General features: G+C 45.0%; 1 protein-coding gene across 10 annotated transcripts in view; it reads right to left on the bottom strand.

Moving 5' to 3' along the window:
- Window positions 1-12,063: 12,063 nt before the first annotated feature.
- Rgs8 (regulator of G protein signaling 8) overlaps window positions 12,064-27,404 on the bottom strand; it is a 64,049-nt gene continuing 48,708 nt past the window's right edge. For all 10 annotated transcript variants that reach the window (XM_074047295.1, XM_074047290.1, XM_074047286.1 and 7 more), the window contains 2 exons: window positions 18,329-18,495; window positions 12,064-17,112 (listed from right to left, as the gene is read on the bottom strand). In XM_074047295.1, coding sequence (XP_073903396.1) covers window positions 16,930-17,112; window positions 18,329-18,495 — 350 coding nt within the window. In that variant the 3' untranslated portion in view covers window positions 12,064-16,929. The remainder of the gene's footprint in view (window positions 17,113-18,328; window positions 18,496-27,404) is intronic.

Raw genomic sequence — 27,404 nt, 5'->3', positions numbered from 1 at the left:
AGATTTTAACCAAAATTTCACTTAACAAAAAAGATTTCCACTCTTTTTATAGCCACTCCACTGAACTGTAAATTACTTGAAGATAAGAACTCATATATATTACTCTCCTTTGTAGCTTCAGCTCTGCACAGCACCTGGGCATATAGTGAACACTTAGTAAATAATTTTAACTGAAATAAATCAAATCAAATATGGACTGGGAAGAGGGGCTCTATTTAACTCAGTCAAATCTTATATAAGACATCTTTCTGGGCATCCGATCTGGGTCAGGCTCTGGGAAGGGAGAAAGGCTCCCAGTGGGAGTAAGATCAGAAACCTCTACTTCATGGAAAGTAGTAATAAAAGCATCACCTTACACTTATGTAACCATTACTATTTATAAAACTTTCATATATCTTTTTAAAGGACAGATAGACAGAGCTCCTACAGGTATGAGTCCTTCCCTACTCATGTGGGAGGGTGGGAAGAGGGGGCGGCAGGCCACATTTTCAACTAGGACAGAATCCTGCCCTGTGGAGTGATGATGTGGCAGGACTGGCAGTGTGGAAGGTCAGTTATGACAGGACTATTTCCAAAGGGGAAGCTGAGGTCCTCCAAGGGCCGCCCTCCCAAGGCTCATAACTGCTATCTGGTCAAAATCCACACACCACATGCCTCTGAGTTAGAGAGGTGAGACCTGGGACCCAGGATGTCTACACTTCCTGTCTGTGGCAGTGGGCAATGCCCATCTCCATCGTCACTTCCACCCCCGCTCCTGACTTCTGTAGCCCGGTTTCACTATTTATCTGAGTAATCAATCCCATCTGACCTAAGACACTGCAACTAGTGTGTTTCTTACTTGGAAATTGAGTATCTGGGGATATTTAATGGTTACGTACTATGGAAGGTTTTGTTTTAAGTACATAGAAACCTAGCAGCATGCCTAGCCCATAAAGGGTGTTCGGTGTATCTCTGTTTTGAAAATAACTATCAGAGTTCACCCCAGGCTTCCCATCTGTTAGGCCTGGTCTGAATGGTGCTGCTGGGCCAGCCAAAGTCACTTTTGGAGGAAAAGGGAGGTAACTTTGGTTTTGTTTTGCTTTTTTACATTTTTTATTATCATATTATTGTTGTGCTGGGGGTACATTGTGACATTTACAAAAGTTCTTACACTATATCATAGTTGAATTCACCTCCTCCATCATTTGTCTTTCTCTCTTCTTCTGCCATGGAAGGTAACTTTCTTAGGCCAAGCCTAAAAATGTTTTAAAGGCCTACGGGCTGTAAAATCACCAGTTCCCCCAAAAACTGTCCCCCAACTTCTATCACAATTAGAACTCCCCCAGAATTGTTTCTCCCTGATTCCTTTTCCCTTCCCAGCCTGGTTTACTCGTTTCCTTCCCTTGATTCCATCCAACATAAAGGGTGTGACTCGTCATATCTTGTCCAGTGTGTATGGGGCTCTGGGAGCATGGAGGGGAGGTAGGGAACTGTTTCCAGCCCCATGACAAATGCCACCTAGCTATCCCACCAATTTATCAGGACTGAAATTCAAAATGACATCTCTTTGCCAAATCTAGATTAAGCCATTTCCCCCTAGATGACATGTATCAGTCCCCTAGGGGGAAACTTGAGCTTCAGGGCTCAAGGAAAGGAAATGGGATTCAGATTCAGCCAGTCTTTTTCCAATGTCCACTCTTCGTTAAGCATGTTACTGACAGTGTGTGTGCACATGCACATGTGTCTGTGTTGTGTGTTTGTAATAATTTGTTATCCAAGTTGCATTATACAGATGCAGAAAATCTGCCTCAGTGAACTAATACAGCCAGCAAATGAGTGGGAAGGTCAAGACTCTATCCTAGGTTTTACAGTTCCAAATCCAAGGCCAAGGCTCTTCCATCAGATCACAGATGTCATTCCAAGCGCAACCTCAGACCACCTCTTCTAGCAGTCTCCTAAAATCTTACAAATCATACTCATCTCTCTCCCCTCTGAGAACCAACAGTATAGCTATGTGTCCATTTCACTTATGAATGAGACCGGAAGCTCCTCAGGCTCAAAACTTGTGTTCTTTTCATCCCCTGGTAGAATACAGGACACCATGGCTCAAGCATGCAATCCTATCTACTTGAGAGATGACGATCAGAAGGTTCACAGTTGAGGACAGCCCAGGTAAAGTAGTTCATGAGACCCCCATCTCAACCAACGGCTGGTGGTGCACACCTATCATTCCAACTACACAGGGAAGCACAAATAGGATGACTGAAGTCCAGGCCAGCCAAGGCATGAATCAAAACCCTATATCAAAAATAGCACACATAAAAAGGACTGGTGGAGTGGCTCAATTGGCAGAGTGCTTGCCTAGCAAGTGCCAAGCCCTGAGTTCAACTCCCAATACCACCAAAAGAAAAAATAAATAAATAAACAGCCATTCACCAGGACCACTTAATAGTCTGTTAAACTGTCTCTATAACTGTGTCAATAACTTGTGATATAGGAAAGATGCATTTGCTCTGGGGAGGAGAGGGGAGGGAATGAAGGAAGAAATGGAAGGAAGTTAGGATTTGGGACTCAGCCCTGAAGAATCAAAGTGCTAAGAATCCAAAGTTACATGGAAACTAAGATAAGGTCCCTGCTTGAGTGGGAGAGTAGGGGGAGATTAATTAATTTCTTAAACACCTATTGGGTGATAGGGCCTTACTAGGTTGTAATGATCTCACTTAGTGCAATCCTATAATCACTACAAATCATATTTTAATTATTGAATTAATTCTATAACCTTGATTCATTTTATGCTGTCCTTACTGGACCATCTGTAGGTCTTCACTAATTATTTTCTTTTTCTTTCAATCACTTGTTTTAGTGATGCAGTGAACAGGCTTGAACCTTCACCCACACCAAGAATTAAACATTGGTTGTAACTTATATCTTCTCATATGTTCCTTCCCTATCCTTCCCCTATTTCAGGTACCTAAGCCAATCCCACCTCCCTTCATTTCCTTGCTCTCTTTTAGTTTTATTGCTCATCTATGAAAACCTTAAAATAGATTGTTTATTTCATCGTATTTAAATTTTGGCAGTACAGGGGTTTAAACTCAGCCTCATGCTTGCTAGGCAGACACTTTATCACTTGAGCCACTCCATCAGCAGTATTTAAATTTCAACAAAAGGCATTATTACTTTTTACACATCATTTTGCTAAGATTCATCTAGAAGGACATTACAGTGTCAGTGTAGTCCATTCATTTTCAGATGTGCCACAGTGTATCCATTCTCCTTACAAGAACCCTTTGTATGATGTCCAGTATTTTGTTATTACCAACGGTGCTTCAGAGAACAGTCTTGTACATGTTTTGTGATGTGCATTCTATAAGAATGTTTCTGAGATTCATATATCTAAGAGTGGAATGGAGGATCAATTTTACAAATAAGGAGACTGAGGTTCAGAGAGGTTAATGAAACTATTCAAGATCATACAGCAAGTAAATAACCCGAACCAGGATTTGAACCTAGGACTGCTGTGAAGAAAAAAAGTAGGGTACAGGCAACCTAGAAGGCAATGAGAGTAACCAGGAAAGTCTTTATATATTGCTGTCTTGTCTTGAGATAAGAACTTCTATCTGCTGGAGGTGCTAAGCACTTTACATGCCTCTTTCATGTGCCTTGGTCTGCTGGGTCTGGAAGCTCCAAGAGTTGAGGGAACCTCCAGATCTGGTTCTGGATGAAAAGTCACTTGGTTCTTTAATCCTCAGGGCTGAGTGCTATGGAAAAGGAAAACCTTTCTGGGCTTCATAAGCAGCCAGCTCCAGGCTGCCCTAGTGACCATCCCTCCCTCACAGTACTTTGACCAAAGTCAGAGCCTCCCTTGTTCCTTTTTGCCCCTGCTCTGCCCATCATCCCCACCTGCCCCTCACCCCCTGCACACACTAACCAGGGAGAGGCCACCCACAGAGCCATTTAATCACCCCTGAGTGCAAGGCCATGCCAAAGGCACATGCAACAGGAAGAGAAAACAAGGCCCACAGCTGCACAGTGATGTCAGCGACGGTGCAGATGGGCATTCAAATAAAAATTAGAATTACCAGACAAATATGCCCATGGAAGACCAGCTGTCACTGCCCTCAGGCTGACAGGCTTCCCAGATCTGTGCATGTATAAGTCTCCCAGGGCCTATAAAATCCCTCCCTCCTGTAAAATCCCTGGGGAACAGGACAGGAGCCTCACTCTTCCCCAGGGACCTGTGCTCCCAGGCCTTGTCTTCAGTGGAATTTGCTGACAGTTCAAATCGATGTTAGAGAAGAGAGTGCAGGTGCCAACTGCAAAGACCATCTATATTGAAGCCCTGCAGACAGAGGTCCAGGGACCTCATCTTGGCACAGGAAGGACTGCCTTGAATCATCACTAGCGTTCAGGTGTGAATTGTGTGTCCTACCAGGGCACAGAGCAGCAGGGCTGTTAGCCAAGAAGTATATTTGACTATGAGAAGCCCAGGCTCCAGAAAAGAGAGAAAATGAGCTACAGTTGAAAAGTTAAGTGACTTAGCTCTCTCCCAGAAAAGGCTGTCTGGACAGGCGCAGTGGGTGGTGGGAGCAAGGCTAAGAGCCCCAAACTGTGTCACACACACAAGTCCCCACTCACCTGGGGACTCTGGTAAACCCTCCAGAGCTCATTTACCTTTTCTCTTATACCTTAAAAAGATTTAGCAAGATAAAAGGAGGACATGAAGAAGGTGAAGATGGTTGATGTACTTTCTTTTTTTTTTTTTAAAGTGTAAAGTGGGAGAGTTTATTGAGATCAAAAAGTGTAAAATGGAAAAAAAAAAAAGTGTAAAATGGGAGAGTAGAGCCCCCAGAATTGGGGAGGGGTCCCAAGAGAGGGTACCTCTCTTGGTAGAAGTTCTCATCTCAAGAATGAAAATAGAACTTTTAAACCTGTTGAAATCACCATAAGAAGGGGGATTAAGGTAGAAAGGAGAAAAATAGAAGGGATGAATCAATTCGGGTCATAATACACCTATACATGAAAATGTCACATTGAAACGCTCTGTATAGCTATCTGAAACAAATAAAAATGTCTTTTTTCAAAAACAGAGGACAGGAAGGTAAAATAGGTCCTATTGGGGGTTGGTACCAGTAAGAGGGAGGAGGAGTTAAGGAAAGGGTGTAGGAGGGTAAATATGATGGAGATACTATGTACTCTTGTATGAAAATGAAAATAGAGACTTGTTAAAACTATCCTAAGAATGGGGAAAGGGGGGGATAAAGGAGCATGATGGTGGGTATGAATTTAACTAAGTTATACTGTAAGCATTTTGTAAATGTCACAATGTACAACAATAATATGCTTTTAAAAAGGATAGGTAAAAAAAATAATAATGTTTATAAACAGTCATGCGGTCAGTGCTTCATACAGAGAAGGAATCCCTACACCAGGAATGAACACACCCCTCCGCATGCTGAGTTCTCTATTTGAGTCCAAGGATTATAGTGTGTGTTACTTCCTTACCCTGGACTGCTTTTCTTCTCTTGAAATGTGCACATAAGGGCACTTTCTTCTACAGCTTTAGAAAGCATTTCCCTCCTCCTCTGCCTCAAGCAACCCCCGCAACACACACACAGCACAAACACCCCAAAGGTGGTTGGCTCTGCCCAGTGACCTGCAGGACAGGCTGCAGATATCCTAGTAGAGACGGAAGGGCAGTCAGCTAAAGCCCTAGAATTCCTCAGATGTGGCCGGGTGTCTCTGGCCTATCCTAGCTTGCTACTGGCGTCCTGGTCCTGGGGCACATCACAGGGAACAGGAGCAGGAGCAGGTGCAATTGAGACAAAAGGCCAGCAAGTTGGATGACTGCCAACATTCTAAGGGGGCCTTGTGTGGGGGACTTTAGTGAGGGAAGGAGGCAGCATGTGACAGATGCCTGGGCCACTGCACAGGGCTCACCTCAAGAAGCTAATGGAATGCACTATAGTGCCTTTCTGCTGTCACTCAGAATTTTATTGTAGGAGATAGGCTCCCAACTCATGCTCAAAAGAGGGATTAGCCCAGACTGGTGAGCAGGTGGCCAACAGCTGCTCCCTCCATAGAGCAAGCCAGATGCTGCCTCTATGTGTGAGAATGTTCCTCCAGGCTGAGACAAGTCCCTCTGCAGAGCCGTCTGCAAAGGGCCACTCCCCAGGGTCCCCTGGCTCTCCTTGCATGTAACTCCATCTCAATGCATTCTGGAACCTCTTATATGCTCTGCATCTTGAGTGTGAACACCCATATCAGCTACAATTCCTGTGTTTCTCCAGCATGTACAAGTCAAAGGTATAACTCTGGTCTTACTGAAATAGGTAAGATCAGAGCCTGCTGCTAGGCATGGTGATATACACCTATAATCCCAACACTCAGGAGACTGAGGTGGGAGGATGGCAAGTTGGAGGCCAGCCTGGGCTACATACTATACACAGAGACCATGCTAAAAGTACCTGATTAGTTGATTTGGCTCAAGGGTTTTGTTTTTTAACTCTGCCAACTCAAATGTCCAGTTAATATGTTTACGTTGGGGTGCCACACTGAAGACTGTGTGGCAAGTGAGTGATCCCTGTCATATTTAGATCACTGGGCACCTAGGGAGTGATGCTAATACCGTGGCTAGGGCAGAACACCCTCCTGAGTGAAAGGCCCATGTTGGTTCTAGCTGAGACAGTTCCTGGTTTTCTTCTTTTGTCAATACACAGGTTCTGATCCCAGGCAAAGTCAGGAACCTAGTACTGAGAGGTCTGCACACCTGAGCCAGGACCTGCATTACTTAACAGCTATGATCTTTGAGCATGTCTGCAATCCCAGGTGTTCCCAAGGCCATCCTGCCCCAAAATGTGGATCCCTTTTTTCCAATAAGAAATACAACGGCAGACGAGGCTAAGTACCCTCCTCAGGGTCACAGGCAGAGGAAGCAGCAGCTAGCATTCAGTCTCTGGTCCTGTACTTCTCCCACCACTTGGCTCTGGAGACAGCCTTAGCACCCATGGGTGCTAAGGCTGGAATTAGTGCCAGAGGGGTTGAGCTGCTTCTCCCTCCTTGAGAAGGGCAAGCCTAGAGCCCATACCCCACAGGTGTGCTCTCTCATAGCAGTTGCAGGAGATGGGGCCAGCACTTGTCTCCAGGTTGTGGGCAGGGCTGTGACTCAGCCTCTCCAAGAGAACAGTACCCAAGGATGTTGCCCATATTGTGCTATGGGAGACAGGAGCAGACTGACCGTCCTAATGGAGATGGTACAAAGCTCAGGACAGAAACCAGGCAAACGCTGTGACTGTGCCTGCATGGACTGCCAGGAAACAGCTCATGCATAATTGGCCAACACAACTTCAAGTGGGCTTTCAGCCACCATAATTTTCCACCAGCTTCTCCAGGAGGCCAGACTTCTGAGTGAGCAAAAGACAGAAAACTGACCCCAATCTCTACTTCCACCCTTACCCCTAGCCAGCCTGCCCTGCTATAGTCACTGTTCCCATCCTGTGAGCAGCTTAGCTCCAGCACCCCAAACTCCCCATTGGTACCTATGCATCCATACCACCTCCACCCCATTATGCCCCCTTTGTGACCCTCTAGTCCACTGCACGGTGGAGGCCAACTCTGGAATTACAGCACCGAAGTTCTAAAGCCCAAATTCTGCCAACTACACCTTGTATGTCCTTGGGGTTATCATTCAACCTCTCTGTGCTTCTGTTTCCTCTTTTGTACCTGGGGATAACCGTATCTACCTGTTGTGGGCTGAATTGGTTTTTCTCAAGATTTATGTATTGAAGCCTAACCCCAAGTATAATTTAGAATTTGGAGTTAGAACTTTTACAGAGATGATTAAGTGAGGTAGTTAGGGCAAGAGTTTAATCCAATACGATTGATGTCTTTATGGGAAGAAGAGTCACCAAGAGCTCAAGGGTACAGGGAAAGGCCATAAGAGGACACAGCATGCAGGCAACCATCTAAAAGCCATGGAGAGAGGCCTCAGAAGAAACCAGCTTTGCCACACCTTGATCTTGGACTTCCAGCTCCAGAATTGTGAGACAATAAACTTCTGTTGTTTAAGTCCCCAGTCTGTGGTATTTTGTTTGGGCAGTTTTTGCAAACAAATGCACTCCATCATAGAGTTGTTACAGCATGTAAATTGCTCAGCCAAGTTCCTTGCTCCCAAGTGTTTCCTATTAGTTTTCCTGCTTGAGAACATGCAGCCACTTACTTTTGATACTGTTCATTTGGCAAGCATCGGTTCTTATAAAGTGGTAAGTCCTTGTAAAAGCTAAGTAAGTTCTTCGAGGGTCCACATTTTAGATTTCTCACCTCCATCCCGATCTACCGAAGTGCCTAATTTATAACCAGTGACTCTAAACAACTGTACCTAAACACTCATAGATTCAACATCCTTTTAATAAATATCTAAGGACTAGAGCAGTGAAGAAAGAAGACACAGCCTCTGCCCTCAGGTAGAGTTTAGAGTTTAGCAGAGAAGAGATGGGACATTAATTACATAATATCATTTGTCAGTGGTTTTCTTTTGCATTCACCTAAAAAGCAACTGAGTTACAAATGGAGGTTCTGGCTTGGAATCCCTGATGACTGTAGTGTGAAAGATGTTTAGCTCACACTGTGTGCCACCATCCTCACTTGCTAACCTACTTAGTGTTCATAAACAGCCCAAGTGTATGGCTCAGTTATTATTTTAGTTTTGTTCTTGTTGTTTTGTGGTACTGGGATTTGAACTCAGGGCTTCTTATTAGGCAGATGCTGTATCACTTGAGCCACTCTGCCAGCCCTGTACCGAGTATTTTCAAAATAGAGTCTCTCAACCTATTTGCCTTGGCTGGCTTTGAACCACAATCCTCCTGATCTCTGTCTCTGGACTATCTAGGACTACAGGCATGAGGCTCCAGAGCCTGGCCTTATTTTAGGTTTATAGGTGAAAACATTGAGGCACAGGGCAGAGACTTCCGCAGGCTCACAAAACTTGTAAGAATTAAAGCTGGGATTCCAACCCAGATAATTTAGCATCAGAGCCCAAATTGCCAGGCAAGTGTGCTGATATGGCCCTGGTGAAAGGCAGGCCTCTCATGCTTGTGGCTTACCTGTTCTCATAGCTTGGTATCCAACCACTGTGACCTGGGTGGTGGGTTCAGACTCTCCTCTATGCTGTGGAATACGGCATGGATAGAAAGATGACACCTATAACATGTCACTCCAGCCTAAGGGCCTTGATCCATATATCCTGGATAGAGAAGCAGGACAGTCCCTGAGATGTACTGAATGTTTGTGCTCCCTCCAATATATATATATATATATATATATATATATATATATATATATATATATGTAATATAGAGACAGACTTTGTTTGTTTGTTTGTTTTGGTGGGACTGGGGTTTAAACTCAGGGCTTAGTGCTTATAAAGAAGGTGCTCTACTGCTTGAGCCACACCTCCAGTCCATTTTGGTATGGTTATTTTGGAGATGGGGGTCTTGCAAACTATTTGCCTGGGCTGGCCTCAAACTGCAATCCTTCTGATCTCAGCTTCCCAAGTAGCTAGGATTATAGGTGTGAGCCACTGGAGCCTGGCAAAAATTCATATGTTGAAGCCCTAATTCCAATTTGATGGTATTTAGAAGTGAGGCCTGTGGGGTGATGAAGTCATGAGTGTTGAACCCCCATGAATGGGATTCATGCCTTTTCTAAGAAAAGGACAGAGAGCCAGCTTGCTGTCCTTCCATTATGTGAGGATACAATGACCGAAATCCAAAAGAAGGCCCTCGCCAGTTCCGGGCTATGCTGGTACTCTGAGCTCGGACTGCCAGCCTCCAGAACTGTGAAAAATACATTTCTGTTGTCAATAAGCCACCCAGTCTGTGGTACTTTGAGATAGCAGCCCCATGGATGGAGATATGCCCCAGCTAAGAAGCTCTCGTAGGAGGGAGTTCTCTCATGGGAGGGAGTTATCTCGGTGACCTCTTTTGATTCTGGCAATGGCTCTCACTTGGTTGATGTAGATAACAGGACGTTTTTATTTTTCCACGTGTCAGTGAGAGGCCAGGTGTGCCACTCAGTGTCTTACATGTGCAAGCGCTTTCTATCCAGAGCCTAAGAGAGAAAGCTCAGACACCAAGCAAATGCTGTAAGGAGGGCGTGGAGAGCCAGAGAGAGGACACTAGAAAACCTGTCTCACAGAGGAAAAGACCAGAGCTGGAGAGAATTTGTGAAAAGAGCTGTCCATGAACTGTGGTCCAACCTAGTCCCTGTAGGAGAAGGGCAGAGTGCCTGTCTCTCACCTCACTCCCAGATGGCACAGGTCCATGGTCCCTTGGAGAGCCGACATGTGCCCCCGATGCCTAAGAACCAGGTGATAGGTGCCTGGTCCCAGCCTGGAAAATCAACAATGGGGGCAGTGGGCCAGTTGGTAGCCCCAGGGTACTAAGCAAAGGGCAATAATTGCTGCCTTGTAATTCTAGAGGCAAGTGGGTGCTGTGGCTCAGGTCTGTAATCCTAGGCTGTTTGTGAAGTTGAGATTGGGAGGATCATGGTTCCAGGCCAGCCCAGGCAAAAAGTTTGCAAGATTCCATCTCAACCAATAACTGGACTTATTGGCACACACCTGTCATCCCAAGCTACGTGGGAAGCTGAGATTGGAAGGATCATGGTTCCAAGCCAGAGCTGGCAAAAAAAAAAAAAAAAATTCACAAGATTCCGTCTCAATAGATGATGGCCCCTGTCTGTCATCCCAGGTATGGCAGGAAGCTTAAAACAGGAGGACCTCTGTCCAGGCTGACCTGGGCACAAGAGTGAGACCCCCATCTCAAAAATAACCAGAGCAAACAGGGCGAGAGTCATGACTCAAGCAATAGAGCGCCTGCCTAGCAAGTGTGAAGCCCTGAGTTCCAACCCTATTACCACCACAAAATAACAATAATTCCAAAAGTAAATGAGGCCTAATTGCTCCCCATGGCCAACTGCAGGCCTCTTGAGAGAAGACTGGTGTGGGGGTCAAGACGGTGCATTACACGGGCAGACAAACTCCAACAGAGAGAAACTGGGGAGCTGTCCAGGAAAAATCAGTGTGGGAGCCATTCACCCTCACTGGGGTTGCTGGAGAGTGGACTCTTGAGAGACAGGGTCCAGTGAACTAGGAAGGGTTTACCAGAGTTTCCCAGCCCAGAGAGCCTACAGTCTATCCCAGATAGTATCCACACCAGTGTGAACCCCCAGCTCCTTCACCTCTCCTCCTGCACCCTCCCCTCTTTCTTGGGGATCAGGGGGTCAGAGACCCAAGGTGGCATTAGAAATAAAAGAAATAGAAGAACATAGTTGGGGAAAAGAAAAACCAGTCACATGGTTTCCCCATGGTGGCCCCTCTGTCTATGGCAGCCCCATCTGCCACCACTTGATGCCTGCTCTAAAAATTGGAATTTGGAGCCAATCATTTGCATAACAAAACTTTTTTCACTTAAATCAAAGGATTCACCTTTGAAGAAAAGTCAGGTTTCCTTTAAAAAGAGAGTACCTTCTCTAGAGCATTTTAAATTATTTAGATTGTTAATGTTTTGTACATGCCTATCTTATTGCTCCACCTAAGGAATGAGTTTTGCCTTCAAATACTATGGCCTTATTCTCCCTGTATTGCTTCCATGGGATTTGAGCACCAGGGACAGTCAAAGATTTGATGACTAATCCACACTTTTCAGGGTCACATCAATTGCATAAAGTAAGGTAGAGCCATGAGCAAGATCAACCCACTGCATTTTTAAATTGCTCCAGCTGAACAAATAGACAAACCTCCCCAGCCTTTTCTCTCTTACGTTTTCAAGCAGTAGGTGGTACAAATAAAAATACCACCTGGCATTTGTATAGCACTTCACAGTTTCAAAGCCACTCTCATAACCCAAAGCCACTCTCCACCCCCAGGCTCATCCCCAGACCAGCCGCATCCCATTTCCACCCACGCCCCTGCTTTTCCTGGTGGCCAGCCCCGTGCCAGCCTCTGCAGGGTGAGGTCACATGCTCCCCTCAGGAGTCCACGTGTTCTGGGAAGAGTTTCCTCATAAAGAGTCAGCCAGCCAGAAATGTGGGCAGAGAGCAAAGGGCAGCTTGTTCAGGTTCTGTTTATTATGTTTTCACAGCCTTATTTATAGTGAAGGTGAGTGATATTATTCCACTTTATATGGTAATGAAACAACTCAATGAGGGTTCTGTCAGCCAAGCAGCTTATATGGCAGATGAGCTGCTATGAATCTGTTGTACTCGCTAGAGCCTCAGCTAACACTACAACCGTGATCAGAGCGCACCTGGAGCCCAGCCACCTTTCCACACCTGACAGAGGAAGGAGCAGAAGGACCAAAAGGGAGTAATAACCAAGAAAGGAACAGTTTATTGAGAGGAACCCTGGGAAGGCCACTGGCCCCTCCTGAAGTCTCCCACCACGGCCCATAGCATCAGCATCTAGTGGAGTCCTAAGAGGCCAGAGGCACAGGAAGACATCTCTGCTTTTGGTTTCTTCTTCACAGTCTCACACCAAGTGGCATGGTGGCACAAGTTCTCAGTGCCAGGCGTGACACTGTCACTTCTTTTGTTGTAACCAGAGGAAAGCGGATTTAAAGATGCAGACACTTGGCAGATTGAAGGCGGAGAATGGGAATCCATAATTCCTCAAGGCTGAGGTGGGCACACATAGGATAGGCAGAGTTCTAGACACTCCTGTTGATGTGAGACCATTTGCTTCTGAATGTGTCCATCGTCACCTTTCCTTCTGGGACATGGAGGAGCAGACACCATGCTAGCAGCTTGTCTTTCCTGCCCCACTCCTTTCTCTTCAGTCTTCCCTATACCCACCCTCCCCCAGCTTTCCTGCACATGAGGCTCATGCCTTCCCTTCTCCGTTGTCCAGGCCTTGTGGATCCAGGCCACACAGGGCCTGCCACACCCAGAGGCTGGCCCTTCAGCCTAGGCAGAACACCTTTTCGCAGCTTTGGTTTATCGAAGCAGCAAGTTCTGGGGAGAGCACCAGAGAATAAAACCAGCTAGCAGCTTCCCAGCTGCCCATCCAAAGTAGGACCAAAGAGGGAATGGTGAGGGCTTTGGAGCAGGAACCAAATCCCACTGTTGTCTTGGAAAAGCCTTCCAGATTTGATACTCCCTAGGACGTGACACCCTCCACTGAGAAATTTGGAAGTGGTTATGTGCCTACTATTATCACTACCAGACTCTTCACTCACTACCTGAATTCTAACTACCCTGTTGATGGCCTTTGGTACAGAGGCACAGTCTGACACAAAGTGGCCAAACACAAGAGCACATAAAAACAAACAAATGGGGACATAGCCCATGAGGTAAGCCTGGAGGAAGCACGTGAACAAGACTTAGAAAGCATGGCAAAGCATCTCTCGGTCAAGTGTCCCTTATGCTCCCTACCCCAGTTCACCTGCTGCCAACCAGGGTATGTAGCTTAGGCCAGACACTGGTCCCAAAGGAGCAAATCAGAATTAATGGGTACAGTGACAGCTACGCTAGGAGTCCAACTCTAGATCGGGCAGGTGTCCTGGTTATTGTGCTTTTTGCATCTGGGTGGGCCGTAGCACCCCCAGCCCCATAACTGTGTTTTACCCTCAGTTCTGTCCCTCCTCGGTCCTTAGACCAATGCTTCCTAACCTAGCTGCACACCGGAAACACCTCTGGAGCCTTAAAGACTACTGCCACCTGGGTCCCAACCAACATGCTTTGATTTAGCTGTTTTGGGGGAGGACCTGGACAATTAGGTTTTTAACGCTCCCCAGGTAAGTCTAATGAACATGCAAGGTAGACAGTCACTGTCTTAGACCATCCTTGTTCAAAGTCTACACCCACCCAGAGGCTTATGGAAAAATTGAGACTTCTGGGTCCCACCCTAAGTCTATTGCCATCTCTGACTGCGGAACCTGGGAAATAGCATATTAACAGGCTTTCAAGGTGATCCTTGTGCAAGCTCAACTTAATAAGAAATATTGCCTCAGAGGATCCCTCCTCACTCGCCCCAGAGGTGCCAGGGGCTGTGAATGTGTCAATGACTGTGTTCTACTTAGTCCACCAAGGGCAACAGCCAATCTCACCTGCCCTCAAACAGGTTAGCACTCCAGTAGAACCAAAAGGCCCCTCAGAGATTGAGAGCAGATTTCAAAGCCACAGCTTTGCCAGCCTGCTGCCCAAGCTAGCCTTGAGTCTGTCCAGAAGGCAGTCATCAGTGCATGCCAAGGGTGAGGAGTAAGGAAGACATTAAATGGAAGTGGCATCTGTGATGTCGACCTAGTGAGACGGGTGAGGCTTAGGGAGGAGGAAATGGGAGAGGGGCAGGACTGGGAAATGGAAGGTCAAGGATGAGGTATGCTTAGATATTGCTGTAGATGTTGTAAACATTTTTCTTTGTTTCATCACAGACCAAAATCTGGCATGGCACAACCAAAGTACCTAAAAGTAGGCATTAGAGGAGGGAGCTTTGTGCCTTTTGTGGGAATCAAAGGGTATAGGGAGTGAGGAAAGCCACACACCCTGGGAAGATCATAGTCCAGCGCTCACAATTGTCACACACACACATGCACATATGCATACATATGCTCTACAGGAGTACCATAAACCGAGTTATCACACTCCTCTACACACAGACACATGCCACATGCCCTTGTTGAGCTGCAAAATTCAGGATGCCCAAATTTGGTCCTTCACATCTTCCACTGAGGAAAGGAGTCACTAGGGCATCATGACACGACCATCTGCAACTTTTGTTCTGCCAATAGTTGGCAAGAACTCTAGGCCCCAAATGAGGTTGCCATCCAACACTTTTGTTCAGACCTTTCTTTTTGGGATGGTGGAAGGGCCCCTCCTAGGATAGTTCCATAACTGTGCAGTTCCAATGTATACATACCTCATACTCAACAGCAGAGTTGGTAGCAAATGAACAGTTCATGTGTAAACAGTTTTTAAATACCCTGTCAGAGAATTTAATCATTACATTAATTCTGGCAGCTTTAGCTAAGAATCTTTTTTTTTTAACCAGGTAGAGGGATTCTATCTGATCTAACTAGGAATACCATTTGAGGCTTTGGAGTTCCTAAACATGAATTTCCATGGGTCTTTTCAGTGTGAGGCCTAGAAAACTGGTGTTTTTCTCTTTCTTTGAGGTTCACACAGACATGCCAAACCCTGCTCACAGATGACAGTGTGCCATGGCAGGCAGTGGGCACTAACCCTAATGAGACTCAAGGGCCTTTCTTTCCTTTGTCTGATTGTAGCCAAGGGAGGAAGAAATTCTCCAAGTTACTTCCAGTAACCAAAACACAGACATGGGTAAATTGCAAACCCTGGATTACCAACATAATCTAAAAAGACCGGCACCCCACGAAAGAAGAGTACTTCAGTCCAGTTGTCTACCACCTGCACTCCAGAGCCACCTAGTCATGTGCTGTTCCATTCAGTCAAGCTGAAAGGTTTGTAGATATGCAATGAACCTAAGTCCATTCATTGTGTATTATCCCAGCAGTACCTCCCCCATGTTCTCCGTGATTCTGTCCACTTGGAGACCTGCATCTTCCAGGCTCTTCTTCCACGTTCTGGTGTCTGTGCTAAGGATTCATCCCCTTGGCACTGCTCTGTAGCAAAGTCAATTTTTTCCTAGGTGACTAAGAGAAGGTTCCATGCTGTTTCATGCATTCTTCAAGGAAGAGTTCTCTGACACATTTCCAAGAGCAGGGTACCATGAAATTGTTTTAGGAAGGTCTCCACAACCAGAAGTTCACGGTGATCTTCCTATTTCAGGTTCAATCCCAAAGTCCAGAGACCAAGAAAGCAGCTGCTTCTTCATGGCCAAGGAGGGACCTTTCTAAGAAAGCACGCTCCTGAGAAGCAAACTGGAAAGAGCGCTTCAGCCTAAGTTCCTATTCTCCCCCAGCATAATTACATGGCCTGCATGAAACCGGGGAGGTGGAGAGACAGGGAAAGTGTTAGGCACTAAGAGAGCTGTCATGCTATGAGAATTCACCTCCCTTTTCAAGCCATCTTTCATCCTAAGAGATCAATGATGAGTGATGTCACAGGGAGGTGAGGGCAGAGAATACACTAAGCAACAGATGGGTTACATGGAGCCCATTGCACAAGTCTATGGTGCTACATTCCCTGGTCATTCGGCTTCTGTAAAAGTTCTTGGTAGAACTGAGGAAGATTTGCAAGCTGTACCTTTCTTCATGATGACTCCACTTAGAAATCCCCTTGAAGGAAATCTCCCAAGACCCTTTCTGGAAATGCAAGGGTAAGGAAGTTCCATGAATTTCCTAGGCTAAGAGGAGCAGTGATCACAGACTCTGACACTGGTCCAGTGGAAATGGAAGACACTCCTGATTCTAGGAGTCCGCCGTCTCTCACGGAGGTCACCTGCCAAGGGTGCAAAAAACCTGGGTTCCCAAGAGACCTATCTCCTAAGCTCTGAGGTCCCAGCACACAGGGCTAGCCATTCCACTGTGACAGCAAATCACAAATGAGAGCTTAAGTTCTTGCTACTCCTCCCAGGGGAAAAGGACAAGTAGAGAGTCAGGGATCCTAACTGAGGAGGGTATGGAGGTGGTGGAAACTACATTTGCAATATTTACAAATTAACCCAGCACAGCAAATCTGCCTTCTCAGGGGAAACAACCCAAGGCATTATGGAGGGCAAATTTCTGGCCTGCCCAGAGAAGGGCGACAGCGGCAGTGCTACCACTAACCAAAACACAGACATGGGTAAATTGAAGACAGTCTGAGCTCTGGCAGCTGGAATCACACTTTGGCATGGCCCTTCATTCCCTCCTCATCCCCAGTCTCCCACTCCAAATGCCACCACCTTTGAACACCTATGACATTTTACATTAGAACATGGTCTTGGTAGCAAAGGGAGGGGAAAGCCAGTGATTTCCAAGAGTCCCCATCTGAGGTCTAACTGAGCCTCCTCTGGCTTTGGGAAAGCAAATCTAAGTACATTTTGGACCTCAAGAACCTGGGATAAGAGTCTTTTTCCATGAGGCTGTGTACTTTTCCCTGGGCTTGGTCAAAGCAAGTCAGGGATGGCTCCTGCATGTTCTTCCTCGTGGCTTCTCGGGTCTGGAAGTCAATGTTTACCTGGAGACATAAACATAGAGCAAAGTCACAGGCCCTCAAGGGCCAAAGCACCTGACATCTGGCCCTAGCTATGTAATAACCATTAATGACAGCATTCTATATCTTCAAGGTGATTTACACTTTTCAAACTGCTTTGGTGAAGTTCATTCCTTGGAATCCTGTAAGGTCTAAAGACCAAATATTCTTAGATTCAATTTATGAATGAGGATACTAAAGAAAAGAGAGACTGAGAAACTTATCTAAAGTAGTATGGAAAGTTAATCACAGAACCAAGGATCTTCACATTAGGCAATGGTTTAGACCCAAAGGCAGGGGTTAACACACATCCCCGTATGCTTGTCCTCTTGTCTTTCCTTAACTACTAAGGAAACAAATACTCCATACAGAGAGACCCTGGTTAGAATGCACATCCCTGTCACAACGAGCATTACGAGGCATAACTGAAGAGCTCTAGGTTTGCAGTGACCTTGAACTCATCCACAACAAATACCATTCTTCAGCTAAACCGTCAAATTCTGTATTACAACTCAGAACACCAATACACAGAAATTCACCTTATTATACATAATTGTCATAGGATAACACAAATAACTAAATAATCATTAATGAGCAGCGGCAAATACTGAGTCAAGGCTTTATGGGTAATATTAGTAGCACTGAAGGGTAGGTGGTACTCTTTCCTTTCCCATTGGGGAAAATGAGATTGAGCAAGTTAGCAGTGGGGTTCAGACTGGAAGAAAGCAGATGTTTATTCCATTAAACTATGCAGCCTTTTAAAAGGAAAACAGACATGAACTCAGTGAAATCTATTCTTGCAAAATTCCTGTAGCAGTACAGCTCCTGTCAACACAGACAGATAGACAGTGGTGCTCCTCTGACAGAAACTCTGGTTGCATCTGTAATCCTAGCAACATAGGAGGCTGAGATCAGGAGGATCAAGGTTCAAGGGCAGCTCAGGCAAATAGTCTCAAAACCCTAATCTCTAAAATAACCAGAGCAAAAACAGATTGAAGTCATGGCTCAAGCAGTAGTACAACTGCTTCACAAAGAAACTCTGAGCTTCTGCTCCTTAAAAATAATCCCTTTTCACCAAAAGGTGAGGCTTAGTGGAGTAGAAGAAGTCCTCAGTGTGCCCAATTCAAAGGCCCCTGAGGAGAAATGTGAGCCAGAAGCCCTGAACAGAGGTCACACAAGATGATAGACAGGGTCAACACACCTCCCTTGGGGCCTGCACGTCCACAAATTCCTCGAAAATCCTGTGGGCCTTGGAGACAAGCTTTGCAGTTGACCTGGTCTTCTTGAACTCCTCACAGGCCAGCCAGAACTCCAGATTCTCCTCACTGAACTCTGTCTTCAAGAAAGCACGGAAGGCAGCCACCCCATCTACAAATGTGGAGGGAGGTGGAAAAGAAGAGGCATAGGAAGAAGTTTAAATTAGAAGAAAGAGAAAAGTAATAATAATATAAGTGTTTCCCACCATCCGAGCCCAATGATCCTCCACACCCCATCAATGGCACACAGGTACCCTCAGAGCAAGCCACTTTTCTTGTCCAAGCACATAGTGATATCAGGAAAAAGTGTTTAAAAAGTCATAGCAATTACAAATATAGGTCAGCCATATTTCTTCTACTCAACTTCTAATAAGCCCTCAGTAGTTACCTTCTATTCCCTAAAACAGAGGTGGCTGTCCCCTGGGCTACTGGTGAGCCTGGGTTGCTCATTAGGTGAAGATAATGGGTGTAATCCATTCCCTACCCTAATCCAATTCCACATCCTGAAAAAACACACAATCTGTGGCCGGACAAACCAGGGAGGAATGTGGACGTCTTGGCGTAACCCCTCTACTGCTATCAAAAAACCATCTGGATGTAAACAACCTCAGGAAATTCAGTCAGTAATGTCATTCTGATGCATGGGTGACATCCTCTGCCTCTTTTAGAAAATCCTTCAGGCCCTGTATTTTGATGTTTTATTCCATTCTTTACTTTGAGATTTGCCTATGAGATTATACGCTTTAATTAAGATTGGCTATAATTTTTGTACCAACTAATTCAACAGTTAACATACCCTTTTATCCTTATTAATCAATGTCAGATGTACTGCCAAGCAGAGGTTCCAGTCAGCACAAGATAAGCAGGGTTACCACATCAAGTCAGAAAGGAAATAATATTTATTTATAGCCTGCACTTCCAGTTAATGTTTTTATTTTAAAATAAGTTATTTTAACCCTTAAAGCACTCTCATCTAGTTGAATGACGCTATAACTTTCTAGAAAGTGTCCTCTGGGGAAAGGCAAATATAACCTAAAACAAAGAAAAGCTGTGCTGTTAAAAATTACTCTAGAACCTGTTCAGATTACTCTAAGAAGGGGGAGGGAGCGACAAAGGAGAACGAGGGAGGGGTGAACTGTAACTAGATGTTTGAAGGCCACTGATATGCACCAGGACAATGCACTGACCAGGGCCGTTCAGTGGATTATGGTGCCACAGTGTTGAGGTATTTAAATGTTTGCTTGTGCTTTTGCTGAGCCACTTTTATTTCTCCTAATAAAAAGTCATTATGTGTCTTTGTCTTTCAAAATAAATGTTTTGCTTGTTCACTTGTTTCTTTGTTTGTTGTTTGTCCTGACAGGAACTTACTATATAGCTTAGACTGAACTTGACTCTGTGATCCTCCTGCTTCAGCCTCCTCAGTGCTGGGACTACAGGCATGTACCAACCACATCTGACTCAAAAAAAAAGTATTTTAATTTTCACACTAGAAGAATAATCATAAAAGCCACCACTTTTCATTGCAAGAGCCAGGGACTCAACAAAGAAAAGGATTTTCAGGGGTCTACCAGTGCTGAGCTTTCAATTACAGAGAGGTTTAAGTTTGGCAGTCTGAGACAGTCCTTTGGCACCCCTCCCACACCTTACTCCTTCAATTCCTGATGGAGGAGATCTAGAAGTTTCCACAGGCTCCAGACTAAACTTGGATTTGATAGTGAGCACATCTGCCAGGAGATCACCACTGTTTGCAGAGGAACACCTGTGGCAAGGGCTACAGGGAGAGGTTGGATGCAAAACCCACTGAAGCTGAAGAAGCCACTAAGACCCAGCACCCTTGGGAACTAAGGATGTAGGGGCTGATTTAGCAAAAGAGAACTCAGAGCAGGTACCAGCAGCAGACCCACAGAGGACCCAATGCCCACAGGCCAGAAGCCTCCCCACTTGCCTCCATCTTTTTTCCCAAGGGTTATATTTTTAAGTAAAGTTATTTTTTAATTGCTATATAATAAATGATATACATATGTATATAAATTAGACATAGTAACAAGGTAACATGTTTGATACATATACACATTGTATAATGTTTAAATCAGGTTAAAAATAAACTCCTCAAAGCACTTACCATTTCTTGATGGTAAACTTTAAAATCCTTTTTTCCCTGAGCTTTTTAAAATGCACAATACAATATTATTGTGTAGAACCGGCCTATGGTGCAATAGCTCCCCAGAAATTTTTGCTCATATTGAACTGTACCCCTTGACTAACCTTTCCTGATCTCTCCCTCCTCATCCTCCCCAGCCTCTGGTTACAACCCTCCTACTCTCACCTATGAAGTCAGCTCTTTAAGATGCCACAAACAAGCAAAATCACATAGGACTTACTTCCTTCTCCATGTACTTTCCATTGGAGTGGGGAGGAGAGGGAAGGAAGGAGGACCCTCCAAGACTGCATTGTTCTAGAGAAGGAGCTAAGAGTGACTCAGAAGAGCCTGTTGTTGTTTTTAAGCCAGAAGAAACTAAATTCTTTGAATGGGAACATTCAAGTTTGCTGTTCAGATTAGATTTTGTTTTGTTTTTTACCAAACAAAAACAGATGCTTGACAGCAAGTTAAATGTAGTTAGAGATAAGGAAAGAAAATTAAACTTCTGCCTTCCTGCACAGTTTTAATAAAGACAACCATGCTAAGGAAACTCCATCTGGCCCCCAGCTAGATAGGTGCAAGCATTGTCTCTTTTAATCCAAGTTCTAGCTTTGGTGGTCTTTGTGTGGATGAGATGAGATAATTTGCACAGTGCCCTCGGGAAGCTGGCTTTCCTTCTTCCCAGTTGCAAAGGAAGAGGAGGAGGATGCCGAGAGAGCAGTTTATCTGATCTCAACTAGTAACGCACAGTATTAGTAATTTTAAGATATGATATACTGGGCTGGTGGAATGGCTAAAGAGATAGAGCACCTGTCTAGCAAGTGTGGAGCCCTGAGTTCAAACGCTAGTACCACAAAAAAATAATAATTAATAAATAATAACTCCTAATCCAATGTGGCAACATTACTGCTTTCATTAGTTCATTACCCAGGCATTCTGCTAAGTGCTGAGAGTAGGCACAGCATGGTCTCATACATAGGACTTGCTATCAGAGGTCAGTATAAGCCAAGAAACCATAATTACAGCAATTGCAACATAGTTTGATAAGTTATATGATAGAGAAAATACAGAATGCTATGAAAGGACCCAGAGGAGCACCTCTGAGGAGGGAAGGAAGACCTGCTGGAGGAAGAGGCTTCGAAGCTGGGAAGGGAAGTTGAGGAGAAGGAAGCTAAACAAAAAAAGGAAGGGGAAGATAGAGAAGAGAATTTCAGAAAGAGGGGACCACATGATGAAGGTAAGAATTAAGAAAGTGGATTTGAGAAACAAATAGTTTAGAAAGACTGGGATTTAGCAATAATAATAAAATAGCTAAAAATTATTGGGTATACTTTTAGGATAAATGTACATCAAAAGACCTGTGAAAGAGCCCAACACTACAAAACACCAGGGAAGAGGACACTATGAGAAGAAAGAAGCAGACACTGTGTCCAAAGCTACCCAGACGTCAAGGTGGATAGGGTCTGAGAAGGGCCATTTGAGTCAGCCGTGTGGGCAGGAATCATGTCCGTGGTGTGAGGGGCCCTGGCCATACCATAGTAAGCACAGTGGTAAATGAGAGGAAAGGAAGTGGAAACAGTTCATTCAGATGTCTCTTGCAAGAGATTTGGCAGAGAAGGAAGTAGAGTTTAGACAGCATCACTAGAAGGAAACTTAAGGTCAGAAGGGACTTTCATTGTTTGTTTTCAAGATAGCTTTAACTATGCTTAAATGTTCATCTGATCAGAAAAGACTTGTTGAGCAAGAGGAATTGAACTTAAAAGACAGAAAGATATTAACTGAAAAAAACCCAACATCCCCTAAAAAGGCAGAATAGGCCTGAGCACAGAATTATGATGGTGAGAAAGAGCAAAGACTGTGTGAAGGCAGGGAAGTTTCTCATTTTAGGTGAAAACTGAAGGAGTTCCTGTCTGACACTAGACTTGGAAAGTGCTAGAGCCTATGGAAGGCATGGTTTTATTTTGGGTTTCGTAAGGGGCTTTTATGTATTTATTCTATGCCATGCTTTTTGCTCAGGATTTTACAAAATCCCAGCTCAATTTATTTCTACAATGCTGGAGCCAGGGTTCCCAACCAGACCCACATGAATCCAAAGCAGGATCTTTCCAGAGGTGTTTGCAAGCAGAGGGAAAGAACAAGGAAAGTGAGATCAAAGAGCAAAACAATGGTATTCAGAAATAAGGGGAATTTTAGAGAGGAACCAAGAGGTGGAAGAATTTGTCTTCCTTAAGGACAAGAGTGAAGAGAGTGACGGGTGAAGACAGAGAAAAATGGTCAGGGAAAAGACATCCTTGAGATGCATCAAATCTGACAGCCTTCATTATCTTTGTAAATTTGAGATTAGGTTGCTGGAAAGGTGAGCTGTACCTACATGCTAGGTTTTGAGCTATGGCACAAATAAATTATATAAAGTCACCACCTCCTAGAATGTACAGGCTACTCTAATGTAACATTAGATTAATTAGTACATTAATTAATGTACTCTAATTAATTAAGAAATAATTGTAAATAATTAATATTTATTTATATAGTGGAGACACATAAGAAAGTAGGAAGGCTATTATTGCTTATACTCTCTCTACAACAAAATTAGAGATAAGGGCAAAATAGTTTCTGCTGGGTATTGAGGGGGGGAGCGGGAGGGGGTGGAGTGGGTGGTAAGGGAGGGGGTGGGGGCAGGGGGGAGAAATAAACCAAGCCTTGTATGCACATATGAATAATAAAAGAAAAATGAAAAAAAAAAAAAAAAGAAAGTAGGAAGGCTTGGAAACAGCTACTTTGAAAAAAATGAATACAAATGTGACAGGAAACAATAAACAATTGTGAAATCCAGGTTCTGTTTTCTGAGACAGGTTACCATGCACCAAAAAGAGAGCAAGGACATTAATACAGGGGTGCACAAATCATTCAAAGAGAGGCCCCCCCCGACCCAGGTTGGTGAGTGAGCTTGAGCCTGGAAAGCAGCAAGGGTTTAGCAACTGAAAGTCGGAACAAAGAAGAAGGGAAGGTGGAGAGTACTCATTTAAAAAAAAAAAAGTTGAGGCTGATGGAGTGGCTCAAGTAGTAGAGCACTTGCCTAGTAAGTGTGAGGCCAGAGTTCAAACCCTAGTACCACCACCAAAAGAAAAAAAAAAAAAAAAAAGCAAGCATTTATTGAGCACTTACTTTGGGCACCACACCAAATGCTTTGTGAACCTTGTGGCACGTGCTTCTCATGACAAATCGATAGCATAGGTTCTGATGTTCTCACCATTTGAAAGGAGAGGAAAACACAGCTTAGAGAAGTAAATAACTTGCTATTATCACAGTTTCTAGAAAGCATCTGTGTGTGTGTGTGTGTGTGTGTGTGTGTGTGTGTGTGTGTATCGGTGAGCAGTCTCAAATCTGCATGTTGGTGGGGGCCTATCACTGCCTGAGCCAGTGATCACTGAAGTAGAGGGAAAGAAGCCCTGTTTATGGCAAGACAAAGTGACCACGAGGAACGCCATGGATGGCAGCATTTCTAGGAATGACAGCAACAAGTGGGTGGAGAGAAAACAAAAAATGTCACTGGGGAAGGTGGAAGCATGTCTGAAAGTTGAAGAAATAAAGATGGGCATAGGCTGCAGAGTTTGGATGAATTACACTGCAGGCCACCAAGACTGACTCCATGGATGGGAATTTTAAGTAACAGGTGGTGAATTCTTCGTCAACTCCGCAGTGCCTGGCAGCTTCGGAGAGGCAGGGTGCTAAAGCCTGTCAGGCTCACCAGAGGCAGAAGCAGCCCAGGTCTGGGTGGGAAGACAGGAACATAATGAACTGTATGATCTTGGACAACACATTCACCTCAGCATCATCTGCAGAGGAAGGGGCTTGAATCTGACGAACTTTCCCAAGGAGAGTCAGCATTCTGTTCTGTGCTCCATCAAAACTTAGACCTGCTCGCATCAGACACAGCTCTTAGTCAATCATTTCCCTGATTCCACAATTCCATCCTCTTCCTTGTCAGCATCATCACTGCCACATAGCAAGGACTTCATTCAGGCCAAGTTCTCAGCATTCAGTTTTCCTGTGTTAACTCACTTAATCTTTACATCAACCCTGTTAAGAAGGCAGAAGTTCTGGAGCCAGACAACCTGGGTTTGAATCCTGTGTGATCTTGGAAAAGTAGCTTAACATTTTAAAGCCTGAGTCTCCTCATCTGTACAATGGAAATAAAACCAGGACTTACTGCATTGGGTCATTACCAGTATCAAATGAGGTATTGCACACAAAAGTGCTTAGCACTCATTAAGAGGAGCCAATAAGTGTTAGCTTTTAGAGAAGTTTGTTTAACGAGGGAAAAGTGAGGTGTGGAGATTTGGATTGTCTGTGGTCAATTAGCCAGTCTAATGGGGGAAGTGGATTTGCACACACGCATCTGGGTGCCTTCAGAACCCCCTCCACCTGTCTCTCTCTTGATGATGGATGTGGCCCTCCGATAGTCACTTGCTGCAAAGGAGGGACAGACGGCACCCCAGTCAGGCAAACAGAGCAGCCCTGCCAATGGACTCTTCGGCTCACAGCCCTGGAACTTGTCCAGCAAGAAGGTATCCGCCATTACCTTCTCTATGGTGAGGACTGAGGCCATTAGGTGACCCCAAGAACCTGGAATGTGCCTAAATCCTCTCCCACGATGCTGAAAGCCAGCCCCATCTCTGCTCTTTCCTTTAGAGAATGCTAAAGCATTCTTCCCAAGGTGCTGTGGCAAGGCATCTTTGCTAACTGTGACCCAGAGGCTGCAAGATCCCTTGCAAAGATGCCATGCTCTTCCAGGCCTCGATCCAGTTGGTGACCTGCATTACCAAGGCAGTCTCAGAGGGAGCAGGGGGTGGATCCCAAACAAAATATGACACTTGGGAGTTGCCAGGGATTTCAAGGGCAGAGCTTGAAAGAAAGATAAAAAGAAAAGGACTCCCAGTACTCACGGACCCTTCCAGGGACCTGAGAAGCAACAGAGAACAGATTGGGCAAAGATGCCCCAAACAGACAAAGATCACAAAGGCCTGCACCTGCCCTCAGTCCCCCTCCTCTGCTTACCCACTGTCCTGACCTACCCCCTCTCTGTTCAGACCTCCCCCAACTCTTTTCATATTTCCATGGCAGCACTGAGCAGGGCAGGCCACGGAGGGTCACTGTACAAAGAGAAACTTCACCCTGAAACAATGGAAGTGAAAAGGGATAGGAGACTCCCACCACTGCAGGAGCCCCTCCTCTTACCAGGAACAGATGGCAGCAGTGGGCTTCTGTGTATGGATCACTTGTTCCCCACCTGGCCCACCTCTCCTTCTGATATGACCTAGCAAATTTGCTAGGATGGGAGTCAGTGGGAAATTCTTTTCTTCCCAGTCACATCTTTTCTCCCCTCCCATCCACTTTCCACTGTCTCCCAGCAAGCTTTTCATCTGTTCCTCGACATGTTTCCCTGCCCTTCTCCCTTTTCTTCTGTCCTCTGTCATTTCTCCCTCATATTTCCATCATTTATTCTCCTTCCCTCCACCAGGACCCTCTCCTTGCCTTCCACTTGTCCAGAACCTGCAGTTGCAAAATGTTGGTTTATCGCTCAAAGGCCCATCAGTACCTCCTGGCATCTCCAGGGGTGGCTATGTTAACACACTAGCTGTGCTTCCTCTGTCAGTGCTCCATGCACCCTCACACTAGACTCAGGACTGAAGCTCCACTCCAGAGCTCCTACAGATTTCAGGCAGCTGGAAAAAGTGACTTCTCTCTGACCCCTGAAGCTATTCTGCCTAGCATTGTGCTGACACACGCTAGTGTGAGCCTCCGCGTGCTCAGCTGTAAAGTGCAGGTGCTCAGGGCACCTCCTTCTCAAGGGAATGGATTGTGATGAATTCGTACACGTAAACAGAATACAGAGCCTGACACACATGCAAGGAGTACTCGGTCCATGTTAGTGACCTGTTCCTCTACTTCAGTGGGGTCATGATACAGAACATGCCTAATACAGTCCTGGTGACTTAAAGGTGGTAGATGGTGAGCTATTCAGAAAAATGAGAAAGAAATGGGATGGAGGGAGTCTATCTTTTGGTTGCTTCATTTTCCGATTACCTAGGTTTTCTTTTGTATGACCAACCCCCTAAGGATTCAAGGCTCTAAGAACATTACGAAGTTTTTGAGATCAGTGCCTATCCAGTAGTAGGAAGGGAGGACTTGTGTCCACGATTCCTGGGACAGTGGGCAGAATATTGGCATCCTCAGGATCTCCAAGAGCACACCGGGGCTGCACATGCTGCTGGCAGCCAGCTTTCTCCCTCTGATCCTTTGATGCAGGGAGCTTATGTAAGGGAGAGAAACTAGGTCACTATGAATGAACGGTGCAGCTGGTGCAGCAGGGAGGGTGGCTTAGGTAACGGTTCAAGGTCCAGCAGCCCTGATTTAGCTGCCATCAGGAATGGGTTGAACCTCACTCTATTCTCAGGCTTGGAAAAACACAAGATCACAAAAAAAAATAAAACTCTCTTTTCAAGCTGTATGTTTATCAAAGTGCTTTCCCAAAGACCAGAGTCCTCTTGTATTCCTGATCAATTAAAGAAAATAATCCAGTGAACAGTTTCCAAATTCTGACAGGGCATAGGAAAGAAAAATGCATTTATAAAATCCAAGATACGTATCTTAACAGGGAAGTCAAATCCTCTTTGATTTGGAAGCAAGCCACTGTAATGCAAGTAGCATAAGGAGCAGAGCCTTTCTTTATGTCATAACCTTTGAAATAAAGGTTTTTAAACTAATAATTGGGACTAAGCAACATTTAGGTAGGGATATTGCTTAGAGGATAAACTATTGCCAGTTATGGCATTTATTGCCAAGTACTTGATATTCTAATTATGCCTCAGTCTTGAGAT

The sequence above is a fragment of the Castor canadensis genome, chromosome 11 (genome assembly GCF_047511655.1).
Source record: "Castor canadensis chromosome 11, mCasCan1.hap1v2, whole genome shotgun sequence".
Lineage (NCBI taxonomy): Eukaryota > Metazoa > Chordata > Mammalia > Rodentia > Castoridae > Castor > Castor canadensis.
Note: the sequence above shows the minus strand (reverse complement) of the source record. Positions and strands in the feature narration are given on the sequence as shown.